The 12692-nt window shown below is 42.0% G+C and overlaps 2 protein-coding genes across 3 annotated transcripts in view; one reads left to right on the top strand and one right to left on the bottom strand.

Annotated features, from left to right (window-relative positions):
- Positions 1-2536: 2536 nt before the first annotated feature.
- On the top strand, positions 2537-7125 carry LOC311111519 (G2/mitotic-specific cyclin-B2-like). Its single transcript, XM_084154254.1, has 8 exons — positions 2537-2699; positions 3101-3217; positions 3317-3580; positions 3690-3848; positions 5898-6134; positions 6309-6449; positions 6610-6720; positions 6837-7125. The coding sequence occupies exons 1-8, from the start codon at positions 2676-2678 to the stop codon at positions 6951-6953; spliced, it is 1170 nt and encodes a 389-aa protein (XP_084010380.1). The 5' UTR covers positions 2537-2675; the 3' UTR covers positions 6954-7125.
- A 139-nt stretch (positions 7126-7264) lies between these two features.
- LOC311111686 (unconventional myosin-Ie-like) overlaps positions 7265-12692 on the bottom strand; it is a 56049-nt gene continuing 50621 nt past the window's right edge. The window contains exons 24-29 of one of the 2 annotated variants that reach the window (XM_084154478.1): positions 12448-12605; positions 12243-12332; positions 11576-11789; positions 11287-11322; positions 9765-9946; positions 7265-9600 (exon numbers count right to left, since the gene is read on the bottom strand). In XM_084154478.1, the coding sequence (XP_084010604.1) occupies positions 9524-9600; positions 9765-9946; positions 11287-11322; positions 11576-11789; positions 12243-12332; positions 12448-12605 (757 nt within the window). In that variant the 3' untranslated portion in view covers positions 7265-9523. The remainder of the gene's footprint in view (positions 9601-9764; positions 9947-11286; positions 11323-11575; positions 11790-12242; positions 12333-12447; positions 12606-12692) is intronic. The other variant, XM_084154479.1, reaches the window with a different exon arrangement.

The raw sequence follows: 12692 nt of genomic DNA, 5'->3' as shown, positions 1-12692 counted from the left end.
GTCGTGGATGGGTATTCCAGCATGACAATGACCCAAAACACACGGCCAAGTAACAAAGGAGTGGCTCAAGAAGAAGCACATTAAGGTCCTGGAGTGGCCTAGCCAGTCTCCAGACCTTAATCCTATAGAAAATCTGTGGAGGGAGCTGAAGGTTCAAGTTGCCAAACGTCAGCCTCGAAACCTTAATGACTTAGAGAAGATCTGCAAAGAGGAGTGGGACCAAATCCCTCCTGAGATGTGTGCAAACCTGGTGGCAAACTACAAGAAACGTCTGACCTCTGTGATTGCCAACAAGGGTTTTGCCACCAAGTACTAAGTCATGTTTTGCAGAGGGGTCAAATACTTATTTCCCTCATTAAAATGCAAATCAATTTATAACATTTTAGACATGTGTTTTTCTGGATTTTTTTGTTGTTATTCTGTCTCTCACTGTTCAAATAAACCTACCATTAAAATTATAGACTGATCATGTCTTTGTCAGTGGGCAAACGTACAAAATCAGCAGGGGATCAAATACTTTTTTCCCTCACTGTATCTACTACTGACAAAAAATATTGGTAACACTTGATATTCACACCCCTAGACTTTTTCCTAATTTTGTTGTTACAGCCTGAATTTAAAATGGATTAAATTTAGATTTTTTTTGTCACTGGCCTACTACACACAATACCCCATAATATCAAAGTGGAATCACATTTATTGACATTTTTACAAATTAATTAAAAATGAAAAGCTGAAATGTCTTGAGTCAATAAGTATTCAACCCTTTTGTTATGGCAAGCCTAAAGTTCAGGAGTAAAAATGTACTTAATTCACATAAGTTGCATGGACTCTGTGCAATAATAGTGTTTAATGTGATTTTTGAATGACTACCTCATCTCTGTACCCCACACATACAATTATCTGTAAGGTCCCTCAGTCGAGCAGTGGATTTCAAACACTAATTCAACCACAAAGACCAGGAAGGTTTTCCAATGCCTTGCTAAGAAGGGCACCTATTGGTAGATGGGTAAAATTAAAAAGAGCAGACATTGAATATCCCTTTGAGCATGGTGAAGATATTAATTACACTTTGGATGGTGTATCAATACACCCAGTCACTACAAAGATACAGGCGTCCTTCCTAACTCAGTTGCTGGAGAGGAAGGAAACGGCTCAGGAATTTCACCATGAGGCCAATGGTGACTTTAAAACAGTTACAGAGTTTAATGGCTGTGATAGGAGAAAACTGAGGATGGATCAACAATGTAGTTACTCCACAATACTAACCTAATTGGCAGAGTGAAAAGAAGGAAGCCTGTACAGAATACAAATATTCCAAAACATGCATCCTGTTTGCAGCAAGGCACTAAAGTAATACTGCAAAAGATGTGACAAAGCAATTCACTTCATGTCCTGAATACAAAGTGTTATGTTTGGGGCAAATCCAATACAACACATTACTGAGTACCATTCTCCATATTTTCAAGCATAGTGGCGGCTGCATCATGTTATGGGTATGCTTGTAATCGTTAAGGACTGTGGAGTTTTTCAGGATAAAAAATAAACGGAATGGAGCTAAGCACAGGCAAAATACTACAGGAAAACCTGGTTAAGTCTGCTATCCACCAGACACTTGGAGATTAATTCACCTTTCAGCAGGAGAATAACCTAAAACACAGTTGCTTACAAAGAAGACAGTAAATGTTCCTGAGTGGGCGAGTCACAGTTTTGACTTAAATCTGCTTGAAAATCTATGGCAAGACTTGAAAATGGTTGTTTAGCATTGATCAACAACCAATTTGACAGTTTGAAGAATTCAGAAAATAACAATGGGCAAATATTGTACACTCCAGTTGTGCAAAGCTCTTAGAGACTTACCCAGAAAGACACCGTAATTGCTGCCTTAAAGGCTGCCAAAGGTGATTGTAACGTATTGACAGGGTGTGAATAGTTATGTAAATTTGATATTTATGTATTTCATTTTCAATAAACTAGCAAAAAATTCTAAAAATATGTTTTCACTAGATGGGTGAGAGAAAAACAATCTACTTAATCCATTTGGAATTCAGGCTGTAACACAACAAAATGTGGAATAAGTCAAGGGGTATGAATACTTTCTGAAGGCACTGTAGATGTGATATAGCAGTAGTAAAATGCCTATAAATAGTAAAGTAAAGTACAGATACCCCAACAAACTACTTAAGTAGTACTTTAAAGTATGTTTACTTAAGTACTTTACACCACTGCTTAAAATATAATTTGAAACATAACCTTAACCCTAACTTTAACCACACTCCTAACCGTATGCCTAACCCTAACCTTAAATTAACACCAAAAATCTAATTTTTGTATTCATTAATTTTTACTGTATAGCCAATGTTGACCTTGTGGCTGTGGTAACTAGTGGAAACCCATTTGATTGGGGTTCTTATCATAGAGATCCATTCTGATTGTGACTGTGCGACGTCATTCGTGATTCCTCTTTGGCAACCAATGAAAGAGGTGCATTCTATGAAGTGGTATCCAATTAGAATCAACAGAGCGGTATTTGAATGACTGCGGAATTGTCCTTGGAAGTTTGTTTACTTGGGCCTTATGTCTGTGAAGTTAGCGAGCAAACAACACATCTAAAAGCGGCATTTTGGCGATTATAGCTGGCTATTTAGCTGCCTTGTTTTTAACAAAGCTTGAAGATGGCATTAGAAGTTCGTGCTGCGGTGAGTTTTTACAATATTGACTAGCTAATGTGTTTTTTGTGCATGTTACTCACACAGCTAACGTTACCGGAGCTAGTTAGCTTCCCTAGCTGTCTGCTTTCACCTTGCTTTCTTTAGTTACCTAGCCAATTTACTAGCTAGTAAGTAAGCAACTAGAAAATAAAACACAGGCAAACGAGCATGTACTTTGCCTAAAATAGTTACTTAACCGGCGTATACTTAACGTTAGCTACCTAATGTAATTTCGCATGGCTAAATTGAACCTTTTTCCATTAGCTGACGTTAGCCATCGCTTGCTAGCTACCCAGCTAACATAGCAAAGAAACAGCCGACTAACTTAATTAGCTATGTTTTTTTTTGTTCAAATGGTTGGTTTGTTGAAGGCTAATTTTGTCTTACAGTTAAAGAACGCAGAGAACCCAGCACTAATGGGAAAAGCAAACGTAACTGGCGCAAGAAGGGCTGTGCTTGGAGAGCTGTCCAACTTTCCCAATGCCAACAAAGCCGTGCCGTCCAAGGTATGTTGTCTTGCACGGCATTATTTGGTCCATTGTCAGTGATTTCACTAGCTACTCATCCAGATCTTTCTCAAACATGCTTCTCTATACTCTCTACAGAAGACTGTTCCTGCCAAGGCTTCAACCAAACAATATATGAACCAAAAAGGCCAGCCAGCAGCTGTTCGGCCTAAACGTTCCCCAGTGCCTCAAGTTCCTCAGCCTGAAGAGTCTGCTAACGTGTCCATGAAAGAAGAGGAATTGTGCCATGCGTTCTCAGAAGCTCTGCTTGCTGTAGAAGACATTGATGAAGGGGATTCAGGCATGCCACAACTGTGCTCTGAATATATAAAGGATATCTATGGATATCTGCGGCGCCTTGAGGTTACTTGTACTTTCTCTCTATGCTAACATGGTGCTGACGCGTTAAATATTTTGTAATGGGTCTCACTCTACATCACATCAATCTTGAAATGTCTTCCTTTCTCAACAGACCCAGCAGTCTGTCCGGCCCAAGTACATGGAGGGCTATGAGATCAATGAACGCATGCGTGCTCTCCTGATTGACTGGCTGATTCAGGTGCACTCCAGGTTCCAGCTACTGCAGGAGACTCTGTATCTGACTGTGGCCATCCTGGATCGCTTTCTTCAGGTAAGCCTCGTAAAATGTTATATTTATTACCGTTCAAAAGATTGGGGTCACTTAGAAATACAATTTTATTTGTCACATACGTGTTTAGCAGATGATATAGCGGGTGTAGCAAAATGCTTGTGCTTCTAGCTCCGACAGTGCAGTAATATCTAACAATTTCACAACATATACCCAATACACACACAACTAGTAAGGAATGGGATTTAAGTATATATATATATATGGACAAGCAATGACAGAGTGGCATTGACTAAGATGCAGTATAATATTATAGAATGCAGTATATACATGGCCTCCCGAGTGGCGCAGTGGTCTAAGGCATATACCAGCTGTGCCACTGGTTCGAATCCAGGCTCTGTCGTATCAGGCCGCGACCGGGGGACCCATGGGGCGGCGCACAATTGGCCCAGCGTCGTCCAGGGTAGGGGAGGAAATGACCGGCAGGGATGTAGCTCAGTTTGCAACGCCAGGGTTGTGGATTCGAATCCCACGGGGGGTATGAAAAAAATAAATAAACTAGTCGCTCTGGATAAGAGCGTCTGCTAAATGACTAAAATGTAAATGTACATGAGATGAGTAGTGCAAGATATGTAAACATAATGAGTGATTTCAATAGGCAGCAGCCTCTAATGTGCTAGTGATGGCTATTTAACAGTCTGATGGCCTTGAGATAGAAGCTGTTTTTTATTCTCAGTCCCAGCTTTAATGCACCTGTACTGACCTCGCCTTCTGGATGATAGCGGGGTGAACAGGCAGTGGCTCGGGTGGTTGTCTTTGATCTTTTTGGCCTTCCTGTGACATCGGGGTGCTGTATTTGTCTTGGAGGGCCGGTAGTTTGCCCCCGGTAATGCGTTCGGCAGACCGCACCACCCTCTGGAGAGCCCTGCGGTTGCGGGGGGTGCAGTTGCCGTACCAGGCGGTGATGCAGCCTGACAGGACGCTCTCAATTGTGCATCTGTAAAAGTTTTAGGTGCTAGGCCAAATTTCTTCAGCATCCTGAGGTTGAAGAGGCTCTGTTGCGCCTTCTTCACCACACTGTCTGCGTGGGTGGACCATTTCAGTTTGTCGGTGACGTGTACACCAAGGAACTTGAAGCTTTCCACCTTCTCCACTGTGGTCCCGTCGATGTGGATAGGGGGGTGCACCTCTGCTGTTTCCTGAAGTCCACGATCATCTCCTTTGTTTTGTTGATGTTGAGTGAGAGGTTATCACCTCCTCCCTGTAGGCGGTCTCGTCATTGTTGGTAATCAAGCCTACTACTGTTGTGTCGTCTGCAAACTTTATTGATTTGGATGTGTGCCTGGCCACACAGTCATGGGTGAACAGGGAGTACAGGAGGGGGCTGAGCACGCACCCTTGTGGGGTCCCAGTGTTGAGGGTCAGCGAAGTGGAGATGTTGTTTCCTACCATCAGCCAGTTTATGCTGTTCTGTGACGGGAGTAGTACACAGCGTTGTACGAGATCTTCAGTTTCTTGGCAATTTCTTGCATGGAATAGCCTTCATTTCTCAGAACAAGAATAGACTGACGAGTTTCAGAAGAAAGTTATTAGTTTCTAGCCATTTTGATCATGTAATCGAACCCACAATTGTTGATGCTCCAGATACTCAACTTGTCTCAAGAAGCCCAGTTTTTTCATTAATTTTTTTATTGCTGCTTTAATCAGCACAACAGTTTTCAGCTGTCCTAACATAATTGCAAAAGGGTTTTCTAATGATCAAGTAGCCTTTTTTTAAATGATAAACTTGGATTAGCAAACACAACGTGCCATTGGAACACAGGACTGATGGTTGCTGATAATGGGCCTCTGTACGCCTATGTAGATATTCCATTTAAAAATCAGCCGTTTCCAGCTACAATAGCCATTTACAACATTAACAATGTATTTCTGATCTATTTGAATGGACAAAAATTGCTTTTCAAAAACAAGAATTTCTAATTGACCCCAAACTTTTGAACGGTAGTGTGTTTGTGTGTGTGTATATATATATATATATATATATATATATATATATATATATATTTTTTTTTGCCCCTTTCTACTATCTAGGTGCAACCTATCGGCCGCAAGAAGCTCCAGCTGGTTGGGGTGACTGCCATGTTGGTGGCGTCAAAGTACGAAGAGATGTATTCCCCGGAGATTGGCGATTTTGTTTACATCACAGACAATACATTCACCAAGGCCCATATTCGGGAGATGGAGCAGCTGATTCTGCGGAGTCTGAACTTTGAGCTTGGACGGCCTCTACCCCTACACTTTCTCAGGAGAGCCTCCAAGGCTGGCAATGTAGGTTACTCAATGACATGCACGTTTTCATACTATTGTAGTTATTCAAATTGACCCATCAACATGAACTGCAATTATTAAATTGTTAGATTGAAAAGCCATCAACAACTGATGGGTTACCAGAAGGTTAGTGTTACTTGCATGCAGTGACTCAACCAGTGGTTGTATTTTCAGGCTGATGTTGAGAAGCACACACTAGCCAAGTACCTCATGGAACTGACCCTCCTTGACTATGACATGGTGCACTACCACCCTTCTGAGATTGCTGCTGCTGCCTTGTGCCTCTCCCAGCTGCTGATTGATGAGCTCAACTGGGTAAGCTGCTGTCTCTTGGCAATTATTGGGATGTGTATGGGATATGTCCACTCAAAGTGTATCAGAAAGAAATTACAAAATTCAACCTAGTTTGTCAAACTGATTTGGCGCTAGCAACACATGGTCAATGTTTTTACAATTGTTTCCACTCCCTGTGCAGACTCCAACACAGCAGCATTACTCTACCTATGATGAGAACCACCTCAAGCCAATCATGCAGCACATTGCCAAAAATGTTGTGTCTGTCAATGAAGGGCGAACAAAGCTTCAGGTAATTTGTCCTCTGATAGCTTGACCTTGCTGTAGTGATCTAATCTTGTACCATTGGATTTGGGTTAAATGTCAGATCTTGGAAAGAACCAATAACATTGATTAATTTTGTTCCAGGCTGTCAAGAACAAGTATGCAAGCAGCAGACTAATGCGGATCAGCCTCATCCCTCAGCTGAAGTCTGCTGTTGTAGATGGCATGGCTGCCGCTCTGCTCCCGGGACCTAAACCTTGATCTCATATGTTGTGAATACGGACAGAATTTTAATCTGCTGCACTTTATTTTTTTTAAACGTTATTTTCTTTGTCTTTAAGAATCTGTCATGAGGTGGCCTTCTTGGCCTGCTGCTTTTTAGTACATGTAAATATTTCGCTTTGTACAAATAAACGTGGTTTTGAACCATTTTAAATATGGTCTTCACAAAATTATTCTTTATATGGTCTAGATGTGTTTTGGGTTTATGCTTTAAAACATGGCTGTGTATCAATTATTTGCTACATTTGTCTGGATGTTGCAGTCATCAAAATCCAAAGAAGCCACACAGCCTGGTTGTTTCAATTTTATTTTTCCTAATGGAATATCGAAGGGTGAAACGCCACCTGTAGTCAAAGTACCAATTCTTATTCCACAAACTTAAACAGAAGTAGAATGCATTTCATACACCACTAATAGTTCTGCTTGTGCTGCAGTAACCGTATGGGCCAGCCATTTTTATTCTTTAAGGCACTATACATTTCATAACTTGATCTCTACTCAGCTAAATTAAGTACAGTATAATCAGCTTGTTAATTGATCATACTGTAGGATTCACAGCCCAGTGTTCCTGAACACTGAAACGGCTGCACCTTTTTATATCAAGCTGCCCTGGGATGTTGTATGGTCATTAGACGGTCTTGCCTATGACCAACTGGAACCAGGCTATGGGTAATTAGTAGGGACAGGAGTATTTCCTGACCAGCTAGGGCACAAGCAGAACAGGAGAAAGAGGCCAGTTTTGAGCATTTATGCAAAAATCACTAACATGTCTTTAATTTCATGAAATACAATGCACAGAACTACATAGTACATGCTTTAAGACTCCTGCCACTTTTGATATTGCACATGTCTTTTACACCATACAGGACCAAACAATTAACTATGCCACAGTTCAAGCCCGTGAAAGAAATCCCAGCTGTCTTAGGGCTCTATTCAATCCATAGCGCTGAAGATCTGCTATAGCGCGATTGGCAATTAAAGGCAATGAGACCATATTCACGGTAAACGCTTTGTCGACTCAATCGGAAATGACCTTTATTTTAATGCGGATCTTCCACGATACTTCGATATGGATTGAATCCAGCCCTTAATGATTTGAAGATAATGTATAAAAAGTAGTTGATACAAAACTGGTAAATGGAAAATGCAAAGGAATGTGTGAATGCAAAAACTTGTGGAAACCAGCGAGAACATGAAAAAGATCCTTCATAGTGCCAAAAGTGTGAAGTCAATGGAATTCTTCCTTTACTTTCACCTGAAATAACTAAAACGCCATAGTCTAATGACCCATACTGTGCACTTAAATCTGCATAAAATGGAATGGAAAAAAATATCAAAAGCAGAACATTTTGAATACAAATTAAATCCTGCAGAGAAAATACACTACAAAATTAAGTTAAATTGTAACAGACTTAATTCTAAAATGTAGAGATGTACATACAGTATACATAGATCTAAAATGGCTGTATTATAATTCTATGTAAACAAATGATCCTCTTCAGTAACTAGGCCCATCACTAGTTTGGCAATCTTTCATTACATCCAAGGATTACTAGCTGTGGCAGGAGTGACCAGTCTGTCCAAGTTAGTACCTTTAGCTACTGATAAAGTGCTTATAAAACCACAGACAATACACTCAGAGTACAGTACACTGTGTGGCCCTAGAGTTCTGGGGATATCACTCGCATTTTGGAAATAAAAAGAGGTGGGGGGGGGGGGATTCCTGAAGACATTTACCTATTGAAAGTCACACTGTGCATTTCCTTTCCTTTTCCCAAAAGTGATTGCATCTGTTTAGCTGACCAATAAGAATTGGCATTGTTTTGAACACTTGGTTATAAAACCCATTCAATCATTGTTTTTCTAGTGAAATGCATTGCCGAAGTTTATAAAATCACAGTGCAATGAACTATTAAATGTCAATTTTATGTAAATATTTTTGTTGTGTGTCAACAAAGATTTCTAAAGCCAATACTATCTGTAAATTCAGCTTAGCAGCACAAATCCCCATTGAAAACTATATTGAACAACTCTACAGGCTATTTAAAACGATCTAAAACAGAGAGACAGTGGCTTCTTGGCAACAACCCCGAATTCATGTTAAAACCCTTTCATTTCCAAAATGAGAAATATGAAACATTTAATTACAACCTGGTTCCACATATCAGGCATATATCATTTATATGCATACAAAATATCACCTTAAAACCATAGCGAGGTGAAAAAGACAGAGGGAGAATATAAAAAGCTATATAAATACAATAAATAGTTTTGTTCAGTGCTCACAGGGATTGTGTAGCGATTTGCCCCTGGACAACAAAATACAACTTCATTGCAAGCCTGACGCTCCTCTTGTCTGTCCAGAATAAAAGGAAGTTACATCCAGAAGAAGGCTACAATGCAGGAGTGGAGAAAAAATGTCAGTTTCTCTCTTCTCTGTCTCACAAAATCTCTTTGTTTTGTTTGGTAGCACTATCTCCTCCCTTCAGTCAGTAGAGGTGTGTACTTCTCTCCTGGTGATTGACAGTCAGGTGTTCTTCATGCAGCTCCTAGATCTTGCTGACGTAGTTGTTGGGGAACAGGCCTTGCTTTGCCCGTAGCCTCCCCATCCACCAGCCAGAAGCGTCTGATCAAGAAAGAAGAAGACTTAGCTTACAGTGGGACCAGAGTGTTACATTTTCAAGAATGTGAAAGCGTTAAAGTGCAAATGTTTTGTGCACCCCACACCAAACAAAATCCAAACATTTTCCCTGTGCGATGATGGTGTGATTTCTGCCTCCTGTGTATTACCTTCCTTGATGATGTCGATGATGTCGTCTGCATTGAAGCTGAGCTCGTCTGTGTCCTGAGCATCATAGGCATAAAGGGCTTTGCACTGAGGCACCTGGGGCTTGGGTTGGGGCTTGGGTTTGGGGGCAGGTTTGGGTCGCCCCCCTCCTGGGGGTGGTCTACTGACAGACTGTCTTTGGACACTGAGGAATAAAGACACATAACAGGAGTGAGCCTTAGTCATCAAAGAAAAGAAAGTCTCCTATCCTTCATTAGTGTGGAACTATTCTACTGGCCGGCTAGAACACTACAGTCAGTCATTAGGAAAGCTTCTGGTGATTGTGTGGCTTTAGCAAAGGATGTGAAGTTAGACTACAGCTGTATCGATATTGGGATAAAATAACATACCATGTGAGTTTGTGTGGTAGTTATTATTGGATAGGTATGTGCTTACTCCATTGTTTCTTTCAAAGACACCTGACTGAATTGAATTTGATATACACAGTTCTACCACAAGATGGCGAGCCATCCCTTAGATTTGTCTCAGTACAACTATGTCCAACACTACTGGTGCATGTCCATTTAGGATTTACCCCAGTGTTTTACCCAGAAGGCTCAGACTTTTCTGTTTCCGATCTACGCAGGCCGGCACCCGTGTCTCACTGGGCCATGGCTCCGGCGGACCTGCTCTGACTTGGAGCCAAGGCAAGGCCCTGGGTACTTTTCAGCTGGCACTTACAGTACATAACAATGGCTAACAGTGAACTTTAACACCTTCTCACAAAGCAACAGTTTTGAAATATGCAGAGGTGGTTGATTATGCTCACCACGTCTTTAGTGTCACACTAAAGACTTGTTATTGTGGAAACACTATAACACTAGAGCTAAGGGGTAAGTCTCATTGGAAATCACCATATGGTATTATCGGGTGTAAAACACTGGAAAGTTGTTTGTAAATTCAGTGAATTAACTTGAGAAGGCTAGAAATGAAAAACACGCACACACAACCCTTCACGAAGTAAACCAATAAGCAAACTATCACACCAAAGGAATCACCAATGAAGAAGTAATATCTTGCTTCCCCAAGATTTGTATCCAGGATATCTCAAAACCATTGAGACGTACCCAATGGAGGTTTTCCGTGTTAATTGACACCAGACCCAATTTTGGGAGAAAAAAGTAAGCCCAGTAATTTGCAAGCAGTGGGATCTAGAGATATTTTATGAGAATAGATTCCATATCAGGAATCCATATCATGCCTTTGAAGGTATAATTCTGGAGCAAAAGGACTCTTCAACAACAGAATGATTGACATAATGTTACTGGGCTCAGACTTTTTTCCCGTAGTTTCGTCCAATCAGATGATAGGTTTTGCCTTCTTCTGATTCAACATCAGCTGTTAGAGAGATGTCTACAAGCAAGAAGGAGAGCATCTAGCTACAGGAGAGCCAGGGAGAGATATACACATCATGCCAGTGAGCTGCGCCTGGCTTGGCTAAGGCCTGAACCATCACCACAACACACCGCAAACACTCAGACTCACATTCCTCCATTCGAAGCTGTCCGGGCTCCTCCGTTACTATAAAGGAATACATCATCCAAGTTACAGCAGGACACTGTGTGTGTGTGTGTGTGTGCTCACACACTGAAACAGCACTGCACCATACTGACACAAACACATCCTCATACACACCATGTTACACACCATTCTTATCCTCAGTATTTACATGTTTATGTAAGAGCAAACGTATCTGTATAGTAAGTCATTGTAGTTATCAATCCTTAGGGCTCTGTATTGGGAGGTAATCAGGGCTATTGGTGCCAGTACTCACCCTGCCGCCCCCTGGTCAGGAACCTTCAGACAGTCCAGGTTTGGCTGGTTGGGCTTAGGCTTGCTGCTGCCCCTCTCCTTCAGATTGACGTTGTTGGGAAGGAAGGGGCGGGACCCATTGCCTGTTGACGGAGGCCTCTGATTGGAATGCTGTGAGGCGTTCCTCTGATTGGCCATGTGGTTGGCGTTTTTTGGACCACCATTCTGATGGGCAACTGTGACAAAGAGGAAGATGGTTGTCAACATCAAGTGGAAACAGCTAACTGTGGAAACAGCTAACTGTTGCTAACTGCTTCTCCTGAGTGGCGCAGTGGTCTAAGGCACTGCATCGCAGTGCTAACTGTGCCACTAGAGATCCTGGTTCGAATCCAGGCTCTGTCGCAGCCGGCCGCGACCGGGAGACTCATGGGCGGCGCACAATTGGCCCAGCGTCGTCCAGGGTAGGGGAGGGAATGGCCGGCAGGGATGTAGCTCAGTTGATAGAGCATGGCGTTTGCAACGCCAGGGTTGTGGGTTCGATTCCCACGGGGGGCCAGTATAAAAAATAAATAATTGTATTCACTAACTGTAAGTCGCTCTGGATAAGAGCGTCTGCTAAATGACTTAAATGTAAAATTTAAATTATTTACAGGGGTGATAAGGCCTACATCAGCTAATGATTATTTTACCTGGAGGCCCAGGTGCAGCCCGTGTGGGAGTGTTCTGATGGGTTCTGGACACGCTGGAGCGACTCTGAGTGAAGCTCTTCTTGGTGGGACCTACAAAGGGGACTCTAAGTCAGTAAACAGCATGTTTCAGACAGCACTTAGAAAACCCCATGTCTATTGAATCCTGATGCGGAGGGATGGTACACACTACTCCTGTAATACTCACGTGTGTTCTTGGGCAGGCCAGCTCCAATGCTGACCTGCAGCGTCTTACTGGAGGGCTTCATGACAGCCACGTCCCCCTGGCCCAGGACAAACATCACCTGTCTGGAGCCACCTCCACTCAGGAAACCCCAGTTCTCCTTCTTCAGCTTCAGCTCCAGTCTGAGAGACAGAGCAGAGAGATCTCCCTTACAACCACTTACTTAAACCATCCACTGGAAACTGCCAGAGAAATGTAATCTGTTATCT

Source organism: Coregonus lavaretus, assembly GCF_964263955.1.
Source record: "Coregonus lavaretus genome assembly, chromosome: 37".
Lineage (NCBI taxonomy): Eukaryota > Metazoa > Chordata > Actinopteri > Salmoniformes > Salmonidae > Coregonus > Coregonus lavaretus.
This window is presented reverse-complemented; position numbering and strand designations above follow the sequence as displayed.